Source organism: Python bivittatus, unplaced genomic scaffold, assembly GCF_059951505.1.
Source record: "Python bivittatus isolate LINGU-HERP-01145 unplaced genomic scaffold, Pbiv_v1 ctg000220_np1212, whole genome shotgun sequence".
NCBI lineage: Eukaryota > Metazoa > Chordata > Lepidosauria > Squamata > Pythonidae > Python > Python bivittatus.
The window spans coordinates 23,112,309-23,131,246 of NW_028277048.1; the positions used below are offsets into that span (position 1 = coordinate 23,112,309).

An 18,938-nucleotide genomic window follows, 5' to 3' on the forward strand; every position below is an offset into this window, starting at 1 on the left:
TGTTTCATGGAGTTTCACCCTTTCCCTACAACAGGAGTTCTGAAACTATGCAATATCACAATTAATTTAAAACTAACCATTTCACTGCACTGGAGTAGACAAGGAATGAATATTCTACTCTCATCATGTAATGTATTAAGTAAAATAAAACTGTGATTTAATAAAATAAAACTTCCAATCAAATCTAAAACCAACTTTCTTAAATAGGAAGATTGAGCTTATTTTTGCACAACTCCTGAAATCTGGCTTTTGTTTTTGAGATGGACGCTCTCATTTGTCATTCTGCATTTAATATTTTTCAGTATTTGTTCTTTATAGGAGCAAGTGTAATAAAACCTGATTTGCTGTGATGGAAATGGAACCAATATGATCATAAACTTCTCAATTTCTTTTGCTCATTGATCCAAAATTGAGGGTGAGGTGGTGTTAAGATGTTTATTTCCAAATAACTGTCAGAAGAAACATAAATAAATTCCTTCTCTTTGGTACTACTGACATTACTAGTTATCAGTTTATCATCATATGGGTTCATGAACTTGACTAAAATGTATACATCTACAGACATTCCAAAGACTACTGATTGATTACTATACTCTGTGTCCTGTTGGCAAGTTGCCAAAAAACCAGAACTATTTCCAAGGGACGTTGAACCCAGATATCAGTAGTCAGTATCAATATCTGATAAATGTTTGTCAGATATTCAGTAGGTCAGTTTGTCTACTTTGCAGAAATGTGACTTGTGTCCATTTCAGTTGTGTTAAAAACCTAAGCCACAAAATACATTAAGTTTTAATCAAACCTCTATCAAGATTTTTGACATAAGAACAGATTTCAACAGATACATTTACACATTTTGTAAAATAAATATAAAAATTATTTCAAAACGATGTTCTGTAATATGGATAATTGAAAGCATACTGTATGGTTGGCAACTCACAAAATGCTTATGCCTCTGCTAAGAAAAGGAAGCAAGAGAAAATATGTTGGCTGGGGAGTTCTGGGAGTTGAAGTCCACACATTTTAAAGTTGCTAAGGTTGAGAAACACTGTGCTAGAGACAACTTAAAAAAAAAGATGGCAACTCCCCCCCTCCTGCCCTGCCAAGTTATTCACAACACCCTGTGGAGGTTGAAACTCCCAATCTGAGACCCCCTTAACCTCAAACAACGGATTTCTGATTTTGGTAGATGGTATCTTATAAAGCTTCCTCCCCTAACTCTCTCTTTTGCAGACATGTCACATACTGAGGCTTTTGGCTAGTGTTGGAAGAGTCCTGTTGTACATGCAGCAGCAAATTCTGCTTATTCTACCATCAACAAGATTTCTATGGAACAGGAAGGGGGGTGTTTGGTGCTTGCATGCTAGAATGTTGGAAAAGATCAGCTGCTTCTCTCCTCATCAGTTATTGCCCCCTTTACAAAACATCTCTTGCAACACCTCCTCTTCTCCCCCTTCCCCCCACCTCAGCAAGCAGTTGAAAGCACAGTGCAGAAAGAAAATTGCTTCACCAAACAGCTGATGCAGCAAAGGTTGATGACTAAGCAACACTCTACATTCCAAGGGACTGAGCCTCATGTTCTTGATCCTGTTGGAATTTTGTTACTCATCTTAGACTTGATTATATCTTTGAATGATAACTGCTGTTTTGTTTGGGAGTCTCAAGGTCCCACATCTTTGCAAGAGTTCTTCTAACCCGAGCAGTGCCAGCCCTTTGCACCTCATACAGTTTGGGTTATGTATACTAGGAAGATTATGAGCATGATGGTGGGTGCAGAGTTTTAACAGCATAACAGTAGATGCATCTATTCAGAAGGAAGTCCTACTGAAATCAGTGAAATCTTCTCCCAGATAAGCACATTGAGAATTGCAAGCTTTCAGGTTCCAGTTTAGAACAATGATGAATGACATGTCAAGGACTGGAGTAATAAATAGCTCAACTTGTCACACAGTTGGGGAGGTTAGAAGGGACATGCCAATTTAATACTAAATTCTGATAGGCTGTTTTAAAAAAATGCTGGGAATGTTTTGTTCATCTTGCATCACTTACCTAAATCTCTCTTCTTCATAGTCATTTATGAAAGTTACCAAGTTTTTTGCTGACACATCTTAAGGCATGATGCAGCACCTTTGAATATGCATGTTTGTGGTTTCCAGTGTGGTCAGGAGCCCATAGCAGGAGTGTTATAATCTCTACTTCTTTTTCTTTCTAGGTCAGTTTTCCAGACGTTGAGAAAGCCGAATGGCTCAATAAGGTGAGAGGCAATTAGCTCAGTTGTTCCTTTCCTGCCATGACATGATTGTGTGAAAATACTTACATGACTGTGCTTTTTACTCTGTGATAGATTCTGGCCCAAGCTTGGCCCTTCTTTGGTCAGTACATGGAGAAACTCCTGGTGGAAAATATTGCCCCAAGTATACGGGCTTCTAACACCCACTTGCAGACCTTCACCTTCACCAAGATTGACATGGGAGAAAAGGTAATTAGTGGTCAACAGAATAATTAATCAAAATATTGGGTGGAAAGCTTCACTTGAAGTAGGTCAGTGCAACAGGCATTAAAACTATCCCATGCTTGTCTATTTCCCATTGTCAAGAGTCGTGGACCTCTCACACTGCATCCTTTTAAAGTTATGTCAGCATCTGTCAGCTAAAAATAAACTTTTTGGTTTGTACCAGCAGATTCTATCTCACCTTTCCATAACAGTCATACTCATAAGACACCATAAAACAACAATTTATAAAATAGAATATAAATCTGAAAAATAATGAAAAGAGCATTTAAAGATGCAGAGGTATTTCAGAGGTAGGGGCCTTTGGGGGGCTATGGGCCACACTTAGCTTTTGAGTGGCAGGTGGGGAACTAGTCTTCAGAAAGTAGTAAGAGTTACTCGAAAAGGAGATACATCAATAAAGCCTTGAGTTCAATACAAAATCAATGAATTGGTTGCCTCCATACATAATGAAGCATTGCTGGGGGAATGGGAGTGAAGACCAATGCCTCTAGATATGTTTATTTCTTTAGAAACAATGCTGCTTTTGTTTCTAGCCCCTCAAAATCATTGGAGTCAAAGTTCACACAGGCTTGAACAAGAAGCAAATCTTGCTGGACTTAAACATTAGGTGAGTTGTAAGACTTGGTTTTGCTGCTAGCTGTCAACTTTGTTTATCAGAGTAGAAAGTAAGAAAAATGATTGTCTTTTATGGAATGAATGACAAATCACAACGATAAACTGTATTTCGGCAGTTGGGCATGCACCACTCTCTTTCCTGGAAGAATGCACTCCTTAAGGGCAGGTTTTGTCCTGATAAAGAAAAATAAGCTGCACTGCAGAGGGAAAGGTTAACTCACTGTTCTGGGGTGAGACCCTACTGGCCATTTCTGTTTCTTCCATTACAGACAAAGGCTGAGCAGTGAGCCTTGTGATTCTGTCTTTTATTGTAATTTCTTTGATTGCTGTGAGCTGCCCAGCGTCATTGAGAGTCAGATGGCATACAAGTTTAATAAATTGTTATCGCAGTTGGTCACACAGTCAGCCAGATGTGTAGACTGGATTTGGCATTTTTGTCCGCCTATCGAGTTCTTCCCAAGGACCTGGGATAGGCAGATGTTGTTCGATGGTGTTGGAACAACTTATATCCTGCAATGATACTTTTAGCACCAAGTAAAGCTGCCTTTTGCAATTGACTGATGGTGATTTTGTCAATGCCGATGGTGTTCAAGTGGCGCTCCAGATGTTTTGGGATTGCACCCAAGGCACCTATTACTACTGGTACTATTTTTGCTTTCTTTTGCCATAGTCATTCTACTTCTATTTGCAGGTCTTTATATTTTGTGATTTTCTCCAGTTCTTTCTCTTCTATTCTGCTGTCTCCAGGTATTGCAATGTCCACTATCCAGACTTTTTTGTCTTTCTTATCAACAATTGTTAAGTCTGGGGTGTTGTGTGGCAGGTGCTTGTCTCTTTGAATTCTAAAGTCCCAGAGCACTTTAGCTTCTTCATTTTCTACTACTTTGTCTGTTTTGTGGCCCCACCAGTTCTTGCTTGCAGGCAAATGGTATTTCTTGTAGATAGTCCAGTGCACCATTGTTGCTACTTCGTCATGCCATTGTTTGTAGTCAGTCTGTGTGATCTTCTTGCAGCAGCTAACTAGGTGGCCCACTGTTTCTTCAGCTTCTTTGCAGAGGCGGCATTTGCTGTCTGTTGCTGTCTTCTCAATTCTGGCTTTGTATACATTTGTTCTTAAGGCTTAGTCTTGTGCAGCCAGAATTAGCCCCTCTGTCTCTCTCTTCAACTTTCCTGCTCTTAGCCTTGTTGTTATCTGTTTTGCCTGCTGGTTTTTTTGTTTACTGGCCATGTAATACTTTGCCTTGCTATGTCTCTTTTCTATTCTTCATTTGGTCTTTCTTATAGGCCAGTTTGGTCTCTTTGGTATTCGGTAAGCCTTCATGGTGTACCAGCTTCAGTGCATCTTCTTCACTATCCTTCAGATATTCTTCCAATGCCCTTTTTTCTTCTTCAACTGTCTGGGGTACTTGCAACATTCCACGCCCTCCTATGCTCCTTGGTAACTAGAGTCTGTCAATGTCACTGTGTGGATGAAGGGCATGATTCATTGTCATTATTTTTCTGGTCTTCCTATCCAGGGCTTTTAGTTCAGCTTGAGTCCAATCCACTATTCCAGCTGTATATCTAATGACTGGAATTGCACAGGTGTAAATCGCCTTGATGGTATTTCCACTGCTGAGTTTGGACTTTAAGATCTTCTTCACTCTCCTGATATATTCACTACTAACCTTCTTCTTGATTTCAGTGTGCTTGATCAGCTTGAAGGATTCCCAGGTATTTATAGTGAACTTCTTCATCCAGACTCTTGATGTTATTTCCATAAGGCATCTTGATTCCTTCAGTTTTCACTATTTTTCCCCTGTTGATGGTAAGGGTGGCACATTTGTCCAGTCCAAACTCCATTGCAATATCTTGGTTGTATATTCAGACATCGTTGAGCAATGATTCTATTTCAGATGGTGTTTTTACATACAGCTTCAGATCATCCACGTAAAGGAGGTGGGAAAGCCTGACAGATGTTTTTGATGTTTGATAGCCATGGCCTGACTTGTTCAGTATTGTTGACAGAGGAATCAATGAAATGACAAACAGTAGTGGTGATAGTGAGTCTCCTTGAAAGATTCCTCTCTTGATGTTAACTTCTCCCAGTCTATCGCCACTGACCAGCAACTGTGTCTTCCATTGTGCCATTGAACTTTGCACAAAGCTTCTGATGTTTCTACTGACTCCTGTTATTTCTAGGCACTTGATTATCCAATCAAGTGGCAGGGAGTCAAATGCCTTCTTGTAATCAATCCAAACCACAGTCAAGTTGGTCTTCCTTCTCTTATAGTTTTCCAAAAGCATCTTGTCAATTAGGAGCTGATCTTTTGTCCCTCTGCTGTTGTTGGCCAGCAGGTAATTGGCCTGTGGTTGCCTGGTGCTGCCCCTTTTGTCAGATCTTTCATTATCAGGCAGGTTTTGCCGGATGTTAACCAATCTTCAATTTCACCTCCTTACAGTATGTTATTAAACCGCTGGGCAATGAGCGGGTCTGCAGACCAGTCAGATGTTTCAACCAAAAGCCATGCAGCCATGAAATGAAGTTATTTCATTTCAGCTTCTTTTTTATTCTTATCTACTTCCTTTATCCAAGCTGCATTCTTGTTGTATTTCTTTGGATTGTCCCATAGCTGTGCCCAGAACTGCACTGTTTCTTCTTTGTCAGGTGTTGACTGGTTCATTGCAGCCTCTCCATTGATGGATTGGGAGAAACATTTCTGATTCAACTGAAATTGGAGATTCTGCCTATAGTGTGCAATTCGAGCTTTGTATCTGCTGATCTGTTATTTGCTGCTTTACTATTTCCAGTGTTTCCTTGATCTTCCTTGTTTCTAGGTGATATTTCTTTATCAGGTATTCTTTGGTCTTCTTGTTCTTCAGCTTCTTTTCTTTCATCTGTTCTCGGTTGCTTGCATCTATCTTAGCATGCTGATTTATTTTCTACCCTGATCTTCCATTTCAGTGGTGTACTGTTTGGCTTTTTTTCTTGTTGATTTTGCATCCAAGGTATTGAGTTATAACTGCAGCCATGCTGTACATTATTATGATTACTCTTTCTATTACTATTATTATTATTAAGTGAAGACAGTACTATTTCTCTCTGAAGCAACTGCATTCCTTCTTGCAGTCTTTGGTCATGCTGGATATCTGTACAGGTAGTCCTAGCTTAATGATAGTATTTGGGACTGCCAACTTGGTTGCCCAGAGATGTGGTCAAAAAGCACAATGTCACATGACCGCACCAACTTACAACGGCAGTTGCAGCAGTCCCAGTTGCTGTTGTTAAGTGAATCCCATGCAGTTGCGTCGTCCCACAGTCATGTGATCACCATTTGCGGCCTCCTGCCAGCTTCCCCATTGACTTTGTAGGAAGCCGGCAGTGAAGGTTGCAAATGGCAATCACATGACTGCAGGACAGTATGACACTGTAACTGTGAGCTGGTTGCTAAGTGCCCAAATCGCAATCGCATGTCTGCGGGACACTGAGATGGCTGCAGCTTTGAGGACCCATCATAAGTCCTCGTTCAGTGCCATTGTAACTTCAAACAGTTGCTGAATGAGTGGTCGTTCCATGAGGACTACCTGTAGTATGCAAACCATCTTCAGGTGGTAGTTGGGAAAACACTGATATCAGCAGCCTCTGAAAAAAGCTGCTCAGATGGACAGAGGTGAAGGAGGAACCATTCTCTAGACCAATGGTTCTCAAACATTTTGGTCTCAGGACCCCTTTACATTTTTAAAATTATTGAGGATCCCAAAGAACTTTGTTATGTGGGTTATATCTATCAATATTTAGAAATCAAAACTAAGAATTTTAAAATATTTATTTATTTGACTTCACAGACTACCTGAAAGGGTCTCAAGGACCCCCAGAGGTTCCTAGACCAATCTTTGAGCACTACTGCTCTAGACCCTTTGTTAGTCCATCCTTGCATAGTCCTGCTCCTCCAGTTCCCATATTGCTATTTTTTCTTGATCTTTTCCTTATGTGATAGCTACGTGGGTGATGTCCAGATTGACGTGGAAGTGAAGAAATTTTTCTGCAAGGCTGGAGTGAAAGGCATGCAGGTAAAGTGGATTAGGACTGAGATCTTAATCTAAATCCTGGTCTAAATTAGCCTTTCTCCCAGGGAATTAGGAAAGTCCACACCCCTGAAAACCAGATTGGGAAAGGCAAATCTGGAAACTATATCCCATTTCAGGTTTTTAAGATTAAATAAATCAGAATCCTTCTCCCAACCTGATGTTCTCTAGAAGTTTTCTACAACCTCCATAATTCCTCCCCAGGTTGACTGACCCTGGGCAGTAGATATCTCTGAACTAGTTCTCAGTGATGGCATTTATATTTTTGGAAAAAGTTTCCTCTCATAATTCTGGCATATGCAGAATGTTGCAGGAGACCTTTCTTTACTTTGGCAACACACTGTATTATTCCCAATGGTCCCATCTTACCTTTCTTCCCCATGAACTTTTCTGAAACATCTCTGCCCATCTGCTGTCTTTTCACCAATCTTTGAAAGGCAGCCAACCAATTCTAGGCATCCAAAAAGGGATTCCTTAGTTGTATTGAACTCTTTAGAGGATGAGGATAAAAACTAAGCCAAATACTTTTGAGCACTGGAAGGCAAAAAGTACTGGTGAAATCCCTTCACTCATATCATTTGCTTCAGTTTCCCACCATTTTTGAAAGGAGGCTCACATCTTGACCTACACTGTGACCTTGTGCCCCCCCTCTTTGCCAAGGGGAACGGCAGGTGATAGGGGAGGACGATCGTCCTGTGCTTGCTTCAGAGCCCGGGAATTGGGAACTAGGTCTTGTGCTTCTCTTTTCCCCGTAGTTACACGGCATGCTGCGAGTCATTCTGGAGCCCCTCATTGGTGATGTCCCAATCATAGGAGCACTTACCATGTTCTTCATTCGCCGCCCAGTAAGTATTCTGTCATATTCCTGGTGTTTCCCCAAACAGCCAGCCAACCATGGTGGTGGTGGTTTCACATTTCTTTTATTAACGAATGTATTTATTTAGTCAATTTATGTAGCCGCCCATCTCACATTTATGACTCGAGGCAGCTCACACTGTGAAAGCAGCAACAAAAACAATAAAGAAAATACAGATAAAGCAACAAAAGCATGTAGAACCATTAAAACCAATTAAAAGCCATAAAACAGAGTACAATTCAGGCATCACAATCAGTACAGGCATCTAGCAGGCTCCATACCACAGCTGGATCCCCAAGCACAATGACAAAGCCACATCTTTAGAGCCTTCCAAAAGGCCAGTAGGGTCAGGGTGAAACTAACCTCCAGGGGATGATGTTCCAAAGGGTGCGTGGTCAATACAAAAAAACAAAGAAAAAGAATGCACAGAATTATAAAAGGAAGGGAGGGAGGTGGGAGGGAAGGGAAGGGAAGGGAAGGGAAGGGAAGGGTAGGTTAGGTTTAAAAAAGAAACAAAAACATACAGGACATGACATGACATTCACAGACATACTACATAGCTAATCTATATTGACAAGTTATTGCTTCATCAATTGCTGGTAAGATCAATTCTGCAGACCACTATATAGTTGGAGCCATGTGTTTGTTTTTCCAACGCTGAACAGTACGTTGTTTAGCTGTAAATAAGGTATATAAAATCTACTTTCTTCATCCAGATGTCAGCTCCCCTGTGATAGAAATAAACTTCAAAAGAATACAAACATCTGAAAATATTGAATCTCAAAGTTGAATTAATGCATGTAAGAATTTCTTTTTCCAAATGGAACAGTGTTAGACTCTGTAGGAATATGTAAGAGTCACTGGCTTTGTGAGATGGGCGGCTATATAAATTAGACAAACAAACAAACAAAGCATTAATTTCATTGCATCTCCAACAACCTAACCCTTGACTCAGACCTTTTCTTCATAAATGCAATGAAGTCATTTCTGAAAAAGATGGGACCTAAAATGTGTTGAAGTTTTTGGTATTTTTTTTTAACATCTCTCTTTTTTGTATTAGTTAAGTAGAACATGCAAACAAAAAAAGCAAAAACAAAGAAAAAGTATACACACACACACACACACACACACAATAGTTATAAAAAGATTTTTTTAAAGGTATTAAAAAAGCAAAACAAAAAAGATTTTTAAAAACATTATAAAAAAAGGAGAGCTCCCAGAATGCCAAGCGTGGTTCATCATCTGCTTGTGTCTCAGTGCTCCAGCCAATCTCTTGCCTCCCTTATCTTCCTAGCTTGGTCAATTACCCATTTGGCTGGTTCCATGCATGTTCTATTAATGATTCCTCTGATTCTTGGTACCCTACAAAGCCAAGTTTAATGAAAGCTAGTAGAGACCAGAAATAGCACTGAATGCTATATGACAATGGACTCAATCTACTATAAGCTGTCCCCTGTGGATCATTAAGTGGATAGTTGCCCCTCATATTTGTTTCATCTCTCCATCTTCTTCTTTAAGGATGCATACCCATCTTAATTAAATAAAGGACTTAATATTGCCAGGTTCCACATAAGGGTTGGACCAACCCACAAGCTAATAATATCAAACAATACCAGACCTAGGAAGAACTGAAAAAAGGAAGGGTAGTGCAGAAGAGTAACTTCCTGATACCAAACTTTCAATCCTTTGACAAGGCCAAAAGCTCAGTAAGATTTGCTACTCCATGATGAGAGAGTTATTTTATTTCCAGTTTTAGCTCACTGTCCATTCCAAAGCAGAGTATAGTAAAAACATTACAAAATTGCAAGAGTACCGTATTTTTCCATCAATAAGACGCCCCCATGTACAAGACGACCCCCACTTTTCCAACCCAAAATTAAGAAATCAATATTTTAAAGATAGTGCAGAACACATTTTTATTTAGTAATTAGTTAACATTTACCTGATACACTCGGTGGGAGGAGGTCCAAACCGTCTCTCTACAGCTCTATTTCCAGGCTCTTTTGCAAAACTGATTACCTTCAATCACGAGTGAAACTACCAATAGCTTGTCTCTGCAAACAGCCTTCCTCTAATTGGTTTGTTCAGCATCAGCTGACGTCAGTTACATCAGACTCATGATTGGAGGAAGTCTGTTTGCAGACTCAAGCTATTTCACTCGTGATTGGAGGCTAGAAATAGGAGGAAGCTCGTTTGCAGAGACAAAATATGGGCAGTTTTGCCACCGCGCGGTTCTCTCCTCGGCTGACTTCCTTGAATAAGACGCCCTTCAATTTTTAACGTAAGGATTTTAGAAAAAAGTATCGTCTTATAGTCGGAAAAATACGGTAAATACCATGCAAAGTTGCAAGGATTGTATAGGTCTTTTATGCCTGAACAAGCACCTTGCACATGCCTTGATAATAGGCAGGAAACCGCTACATTGATTTCAAAACAAGCTTAACATGTTTGAGGTAGATTATCCCCTTCAACAACTCAGCAATGGCATTCTGCAGTAACAGCAGTTTCCAGACCCATTTCAAAGGCAGCCCCATGTAGATTAAATAATTGTTACATTTTTCTCTCACTGGCCATATCAGTTTGTGGAATTCAGATCTGTGTGTGTCATGAGATGAATCAGAAAACAGCGTAATATAACACAGAGCAAGTGTCTCCATAGGACCCAATCAAGTGAGCAAACCTGCATAGGTGTCTGCTCCTAGCCACAATGATACCAAAATGATGAAATGCTATGTCAAAATGCAACCTCTGCCCTTTCTTACTTGTGTCACATGCAAGTTTGCATCACAATTCACATGTCATCACTCCCCCCCATCTTGTCCTCCCAATGGAAAGCTCACCAGATGGATGAGCTTTGCATTAAAAGAAGAGATTCAATGTATAATTTAAGAAAGTTGTTGCTGTTCCCTTTGCTTGTGCAGATTTGAATAATTCTCATCTGACATGATTTATCCACCTATGGTTATTGCTTTATATAATTTTAATGGTATTTATGTTTTTTAGTGTGTTGTAAGCCGCCCAGAGTCCCCCATTGTGGGGAGATGGGCGGGGACAAATTAAATAAATAAATAAATAATTCATTTTGGTTTTGCTAGTTGCAGGAAGAGGCATTAGTCTACTCTGAGTACAACTGTCCATCCCTAGCTGGTGAAAATTTTGAATAGTCAACCTATAGAACCCAAGATTTTTGCAGCTGATGCGTATTCAAATACATCTTTGCAGTCATAAAGATTAGAGACTTATTGTGGAAGCCAAAATCCTCAGGAACAATTCTCCATCCAGTATAATTGTCGGGCAGAGTGCAAATCACAAACACTCCTGTTTGTGCAGAGCGCAGCAAAAACTCCAGGAAAAGTTACCCAGGAAAGATACACATCAGCATTGCAGCTGTTCACAGTGCAATGTCCATTTCTTGTTTCCCAAAGAAATCCAGTCAGAAAATATATACTAACTGGTGTTTATTGATAAAAATGCAAAATTCCATAAAATGCAAATATCATACAAAATATAAAGAAAAACGCATCTTCTCATGTAATGTAGCATCCAAGACTTATTAGCAACACAAGCTTAACATAATCTCTAGCTACAAACTCTCAGAGAAGAGGTACACTACTTGGTAATTCGTTACAACTACATAGCCCATAAAAATGATTACATGGTGCTATACTGAGCTAAAGCTAAAAACACACACACACACACTGAGACACTGAACATTTTCCTCTCATTATATTATAGCTCCATGCCAGCCCCACTGGGTTACTAGCAGACACACGTCAATAGGTGGCAGTAAATAGCACAATACACAACACACAATAACAGGTGTTTCTCACATGATCTCTGTAGCCAAAATATTATTTGTTATTGTTTTAAAGATAACAGGATGAATCCTTTCCCATGAGAAAGAAAATCCTGACAATAATATTCTCTTGAATGTTCTATGCTTTCATGAAATTGTAATAATCCACAAATAAATGGCATCAAAGAGACAGCATGAGCTATAGCTCTATGACTGGGAAATATAGGAATGTGGTATCATGAATGCTAAGCATGAATGAAACTACCTATCTGTAAACAAAAGTACAGTGGTACTTCTACTTAGGAACGCCCCTACTTACGAAATTTTCGAGATACGACCAGCTCCGGCCCCAAAAATTTACCTCGATGTGTGAACTCCGCCTCGAGGTACGGCCATTTTTCCACCCTGACATGTGGTCTGCGGCCATTTTTCCGTCCTGACACGTGGTCTGTGGCCATTTTTCCGCCCCTGACACGTGGTCCGCGGTGTTTTTCTGCCCCGCCACGCGGTGTGCGGGCATTTTGCTGCCCTGCCGCGCCCCTGCCACGTGGCGCGTGGGCGCTTTTCCGCCCCTGACGCGCGGCGCGCGGGCATTTTGCCACCCCACCGTGCGGTGTGCGGGCGCTTTTCCGCCCCTGAGGCGTGGTCCGCAGACGCCAGAACAGAGTAACGGAAATTACATTGAACCTTACGGGAAAATTTGCTTCGGGGTGCGACCAAATTCGGAGGGAGGAACGGATTAACCGTATTTACATTGAACCTTATGGGAAAATTTACCTCGACTTGCGACCAACTCGACTTGCGATCAGAGTCACGGAACGGATTAAGTTCGTAAGTAGAGGTACCACTGTATGGCTTAAGAGATCTGTGTATGTTACAGCAGATAGTAGCACCTGGCCGACCTTGATTGATCTAGAAGAAGCTAAGCAAGGTTGGACCACCCGATTAGTACTTAAATAGGACTGTTAGGAAATCTCAGCTAAGCTAAATTGATTTTTTTTAAAAAAACTTGGACAGAAACAGTAGCAAGCAACTTCTGTTTTGTTGCCAGAAAAATAACATTGGTGTGTCCATGGGGGTCTCCCAGAGTTAAACTGGATTCAAATAGAGACTATTAATTTGCATATAAATGATTTTGAGATAAGTGCCTTGTTCTCTAGTTTAGCAAGATGATTGCTGACGGAGCAATTCTAGAAGAGTTTAGTTTTTACAATCTTGTATGTTGAGAGAGAAGTTGTTCATTAGAGAAATTCCTTGGCTACTTTGTGCAGTTATCATTTAGAAACTCAAGGCCAGCGCTCAAATCAGGAGAGGTCCTAAATTAAATCTGTAACCCTGATTTCTATAGTTCTCCTAGCTTAGCTAAATGACGCCCTCCCTCCTTCTAGGTTCCTAGGAACAATAGCTAAGGGGAGGGCAGAAAATGTAAGAGGTCAAGGTCATCTTGGAATTCAAGCACAGTGCTGAACAAATTAAGAATTTTGTTACTGATCCTCCTATAATTTGCATTTTTGTAACAGAATCTTCCTCCTATGAAATAAGTCTCTGTAGGAACTGGATGATTTCTAACATCTTTTTAGGGCTAGTCTCTGATGTCTAAGCCAGTCTCTATTCTCTGGAGGATATATAGGGCTGTGTCCAAATGCAGGTGTATCAAACAATGACTGATCTGTAAGAATGCAGTCATAAAATTAACTACACAAAAAAATACTTTGAGTGTTAAAAAAATCTGATGCTTTTTAATGGAGTCTGATTGCATACATTCAAATGCCAGTAATTCAAGTATTGTGGGTCAAGCAATGCTCGTGCATAAATAAAGCCTTTTGTAGAAGCCTTGGATTTACAAGTAGTAGACCCTCCTGTTTAAACTAATACTGGAAAGTCGTATGTATTTTATTAAATTCTATCATTAGAGAATCTCCCAAATAATCTGGCACAGTGTTTATGAGGAGATCTCTGCAATATCTTCTTGAGTCTTGACTATTTCACCATTGTCAACCATCTCCTCCAGTAGATCTATAATTAATTCTAACTCCTACATTGCACATTTCTTTTTTCCCAGACTCTGGATATTAATTGGACTGGAATGACCAATCTGTTGGACATCCCTGGACTGAGGTAAATTTGTGCTGGTCTTAAATTTCTAGAAGGTTATAAGAGAAGTGCAAGGAGGAAATGAATGTTATTGTTCTGGAAAGAACTACAGGTGTGTGGGCCAAAACTGCTTGGTAAGGCACCTTCTGTCAGCCCAGGTTTGCAGGCCATTGTGGAGCTAAATGTGTAAGAGAGCCAAGGGTAGCAAGGTAGGAAGATTTTACAGACTGAAGGAAAAGCTTGAAGAGGAAGAACATTGAGCTTGTTGAACATTGTGAGAAGCAGAAAGTCATTTGAGGGATATTAGAGGAACTCATGTTTGCAAAGGGTAGCTTGCTGAGATAACATGATTAGCAGGAAATTATCAAGAAGTAGTGTGACCAGTGGAATGTGTTTTCCTCAACAGCTCCCTGTCTGACACAATGATCATGGACTCCATTGCCTCTTTCTTGGTTCTCCCTAACCGCTTGCTCATCCCATTGATCCCTGATCTCCATGAAGCAGCTCAGCTCCGTTCCCCAATTCCCAGGGTAAGGCAAACTTTCTGGTGAGATGAACGTTATTACTTGGTGAGTTAAGAGTTGTGGACCTGATCTACTTTCTCCCTTCCAGGGCATTGTCCGTGTATATCTAATGGAAGCTAAGAACCTGCAGTCCAAGGATAAGTACATCAAAGGGATGATTGAGGGCAAGTCAGACCCATATGCCATTGTGCGTGTGGGAACGCAGGTCTTCACCAGCAAAGTCATTGATGAAGACCTCAATCCCAAGTGGAATGAGATGTATGAGGTAACTATCTGCCAGCTGAGATGGTAGTTTAAATGTAAGTGTTTAGTGAGATGCTAGGGCTCTTTTCTAATCTCCCTTCTTGTCTTAGCTTTTCCACTTCATGCAATACAGCTGTCATTGCTTTCCTTTTTCTGTTGGAAGAAGGCCCCTCTGGCTTACACAGTAAGTGGTGTCTGCTCTGACTCCCCACCTCACTGTCCCCGCAGTTTATTGTACACGAGGTACCAGGGCAGGAACTGGAAGTGGAGCTGTTTGACAAAGACCCCGATCAGGATGACTTCTTGGGCAGGTGAGAAACTGGGTTCTGTTTCCAAGTCTAGCAGGGAACTGAGGCCTAGTTGAATGAGTAATGGTGGGTTGGAAGCTGGAGCTTAACTGCTGGATTTTTTTTTCCCACACGGAGATGATTGGGATAGTACTGAAAAAAGCAGAGGTAGTTACAAGCCCAGTCTAAGGATCAGCAGCTTCAACCCCAGCTCAAGAAGTTGGATATATGAGGTCTGCCTAAATGAGGAGCACTTGATCTGAACATCTTGGTGCTATTCCTTAAAATCCTAGGATTAGTGGATATGCAATTATCACCATCTTCTTTCTTTTCTCAGGATGAAGCTGGACTTTGGGGAGGTGTTCAGGGCTCGTGTGTTAGAGGAGGTGAGTGCTGAGGGGGGAAGATGGCTGATTCATACCTGGAGCTGGACAATAGGGTGCTTCAACTGGCTGCAAGGGTACAGTAATGAATAGAGAATCTTCAGCTAAATGAAGACAAGGGTGATGATAAAGGCTCTTGAGAGCAGCGGGGGGACAGAATAGGATGGCAGAGAGGTTTTAAAAGTGTCATAGAAGCCATGATTTGTGGAGTAACTTGCATATTTTATTAAAGCAGGGATGTACAGCTTCAGGCTCCAGAACTACAAACAGCCACAAAAGCCTCTTCAAATGTTGCTACCAAATTGTAATTTTAATAGGAGAAAATTCCTAACAAAAGGGGGTATATTCTAATTAACTGAACTGATTTCGTTTGAAGCAAAATTAGTTTTTTGTCTTTGTCTTGTAGTGGGGATCAACTGAATATAAGCCCCACTACATCACTCAAAAGTCAGAGTTTGGCGTTCACCTCCAAAGAAGCTATGCATCCCTGAGTTAGAGGAACAAATTACTGTCAGTAAGTGTTAAGGGCTTTCCTATTCATAGAGAGCTTCTAATTTCCTTCTTGTTTGCCTTCCTGACAGTGGTTCCCTTTACAAGATGGAGGCCAGGCTCGTGTGCATTTACGTCTGGAGTGGCATACGCTCATGTCAGATGATTCCAAGTTGGATCAGGTGAGTGCAAACACTTAGGGTAGAAGCAAATGCTGTTTAGGGGTGTCTCTGGAGGTGGCTACATCTTGAGTCACTCCTGTTCATGAAAACAAGAAGAGTATGCCAAGTATTGCTTACCTTGATGGGCAGAGTACCAAACAGTCTTGGTCAGAAGTGTTTTTCCTATCTAGTTATTTGAGTACCTTTTTACTTGGAGAAGCCAAGGGTTGGTGAGTCTAAAAACTTTCACTTTTAATTAATTTTTTTAGAGGAAACTTTCCTTAGAGAAACATATATACTATGAGAACTAGATATAGATTCTGGATGAAACTTGGACCAAGAATTGCAAATCCAAACTCTTGGCATATATTTTTATTCCCACAAGGCAAACAGGATTCCGTGGCTTGGAAGACATGAGGGGAAGCTAACTGGGGAGTTGGGGGGAATAATCTCAGAATCATGCTCTAAACTGGAATCAGATGAGCAGAAGTTTAGAAGAAAGTTAAAATGAAGAATGGTTTGTCAAAATCGTCTCTCATTAAGACTATGTTGGGAACCACAGTCTGGTCCCTTTGAAGAGATGGGAGATATTCTATAGGATAGTAGCTAGGTATTGTGTAAAAATGTTAGCTAATGCTGATTTATTTATTGTGTGCTGTTTGAAGGTTCTTCAGTGGAACAAAACTATCTCCTCAAAGCCAGATCCTCCCTCAGCAGCCATCTTGGTTGTGTATTTAGACAGAGCACAAGAATTACCAGTGAGTAGTCACAAGATATTGTCTCCCCCACAATAGATTTCTTTATTTCACCAAAGGTCACTTTTTAATATGAAATGGGGCAGATCCTTGGATGTGAGTTTGAAGTTCATAAGTTTGTCCTAACTCAAAATTGGAAACTCTGGGAATTGCAACAGGTTGAGAAGGCTTGTGCAGTGATGTGGAAAAGCAGCCACAAGCAAGTGACTTTTTTAAAGCAACTTCCTTGTATATGAAGTTTATACACCGCCTTAATCTGGTTGGGCTCTAGGTAGCTTACAAGTATTTATAATAAAAACATGATCGTAATCATCCTGTTATGACCAGCAACACGGTTTTAGCCAGAGTTTTCTTCTTTCTGTGTATGTTTGCATTGTAGCTGATGCTTAGAAATCAGTAGTCAAGGTACATAAAAGGGAGAACTGCTCCTATAAACCTGATGAAAATAGTTGTGAGAGTTGTTAAAGAGTTTATTGCGGTACAAGTTGCATGACGGAGCTTTGTACAGAAAACATTCTGCCATGTGAAGTTTTGCCTGCAAAACTTCAAGGCCATTTTGCCTGTGCATCAGATAAAGTAGGTAGACAAAGTTAACTTCACTGAGGATCAGCTGTTAGTCATCCAAGATTTTGTTTAGTCTCTCCTTAGCTTAAAATTCTATAAATGAAAAAGTGGGGTCATTTTTTTCTTAGGTATCTTGACCTAAACCTTTTATAGGCCATGTTTTTAAACACATGTCCTGCTAACTATATTCTTCATGACAACCTTCATCTCATCCCCAGCCCACTGCAGAGGCAACTTACATTCATCTTCAGCTATTCTGGTTTTAAAGTAGTATTTTACTTCTGCTCCCGACACAAGCCTTGCATATAAACATTCTACAGGTAGTCCTTGACTAACAACCATTTGTTTAGTGACCATTCAAAATTAAGAGGCATTGAAAAAAGTGACTTATGACCGGTCCTTGCATTTATGACAGTTGCAGCATCCTGCAGTCATATGATCTCCATTTGTGACCTTCCCAGCTGACTTCCGACAACCAAAGTCAATGGGGAAGCCGGCAGGGAAGGTCGCAAGTCCAGTCATGTGATGTCTCACTTAACGATTACACCACTTAACAACAAATTTTCCAGTCCCTACTGTGGTCATAAGTTGAGGTCTACCTGTATGACACAAAGCCCATTCGCCTTTCACAGGTTGATTGTTCTTGGAAGACTTTTAGACTTGTTTTTAACATCTCTTTAGCAGTCTTTTTTTAAAAAAACAGTAGACCTGTGTTTCAAAAACAGGACTAGCACTCTTCATATGAAAGGTTGATTTAAATTAGGAAAGATAGCCGTGTTCTGCCAGCTATGGGTTGCTGGTTCTGTCCCAAATGAGGGCCTTACAAATTTTGTGCTGTTTCTGCCAACAGAGTTTGTACTGTATACCCACTTGTCCTCCTATTTTTATTACCTGGGGAAGATGATGCCATTTTGCATATTTCGGCACCATTTTGTGCATTCCATGGAATACTTATGGACAGGCTGATGGGACAGAAGATAGTGGAGTGAAGTGGGAGGGAGGTTGCCCGGCACATGGAGGAAGCTCCTTCCTGCTTTGTTCTGGGACTGTCCTCCACCCCACTGATCTGTCAGCCAGGCTGTTAACCTGTGTTCAAAAACAGCCTGCATGACAGGTGACCAGGACAGAGCACTTCCACACTGACAACCTGCCGTTAGGTCAACTTAAGGGGCCAAAGCCTCTGTCCCAGGCCACTGCCCACCCTTGCCCAAGCTTGCCCCATCACACTTCAAGGAGAGCAGTTGGCAGTGTTTTTTTTCCCACTAGCTGGTGACACTGGGTGTGGAGGGCAGTGAAGCTAGGAGGATCCACCAATTGCTGCCCTTAAATTATTCCACAATACTGTAAGGACAGGGGCCCCTCCCAGGCCTTGTTCTAAGGTCTGGAGGAATCTACGTGAAGGAAGCTCTGAGGATTGGCACATCACAGGTTGGGAATCCAAAGCTTCCAAGATGTTACTGATCTCTGAAAAGCCCCAGTGTGGCCTGTAGCAAGGAATGCTATGAGATACGGGTCCGAAAACCCTAAAGGATCATAGCTTCCCTGTGATGGAATGGAATTATGAAGGCCAAGCTCAGGGAGATAAGCATTTTCT

General features: G+C 40.9%; 1 protein-coding gene across 1 annotated transcript in view; it reads left to right on the plus strand.

Moving 5' to 3' along the window:
* ESYT1 (extended synaptotagmin 1) overlaps window positions 1-18,938 on the plus strand; it is a 70,315-nt gene that overhangs the window by 30,690 nt on the left and 20,687 nt on the right. The window contains exons 2-13 of the mRNA XM_007426086.4: window positions 2,210-2,251; window positions 2,342-2,476; window positions 3,046-3,119; window positions 7,105-7,177; window positions 7,948-8,037; window positions 13,907-13,962; window positions 14,345-14,468; window positions 14,551-14,727; window positions 14,934-15,016; window positions 15,330-15,378; window positions 15,957-16,046; window positions 16,691-16,783. Of these exons, the coding sequence (XP_007426148.2) occupies window positions 2,210-2,251; window positions 2,342-2,476; window positions 3,046-3,119; window positions 7,105-7,177; window positions 7,948-8,037; window positions 13,907-13,962; window positions 14,345-14,468; window positions 14,551-14,727; window positions 14,934-15,016; window positions 15,330-15,378; window positions 15,957-16,046; window positions 16,691-16,783 (1,086 nt within the window). The remainder of the gene's footprint in view (window positions 1-2,209; window positions 2,252-2,341; window positions 2,477-3,045; window positions 3,120-7,104; window positions 7,178-7,947; window positions 8,038-13,906; window positions 13,963-14,344; window positions 14,469-14,550; window positions 14,728-14,933; window positions 15,017-15,329; window positions 15,379-15,956; window positions 16,047-16,690; window positions 16,784-18,938) is intronic.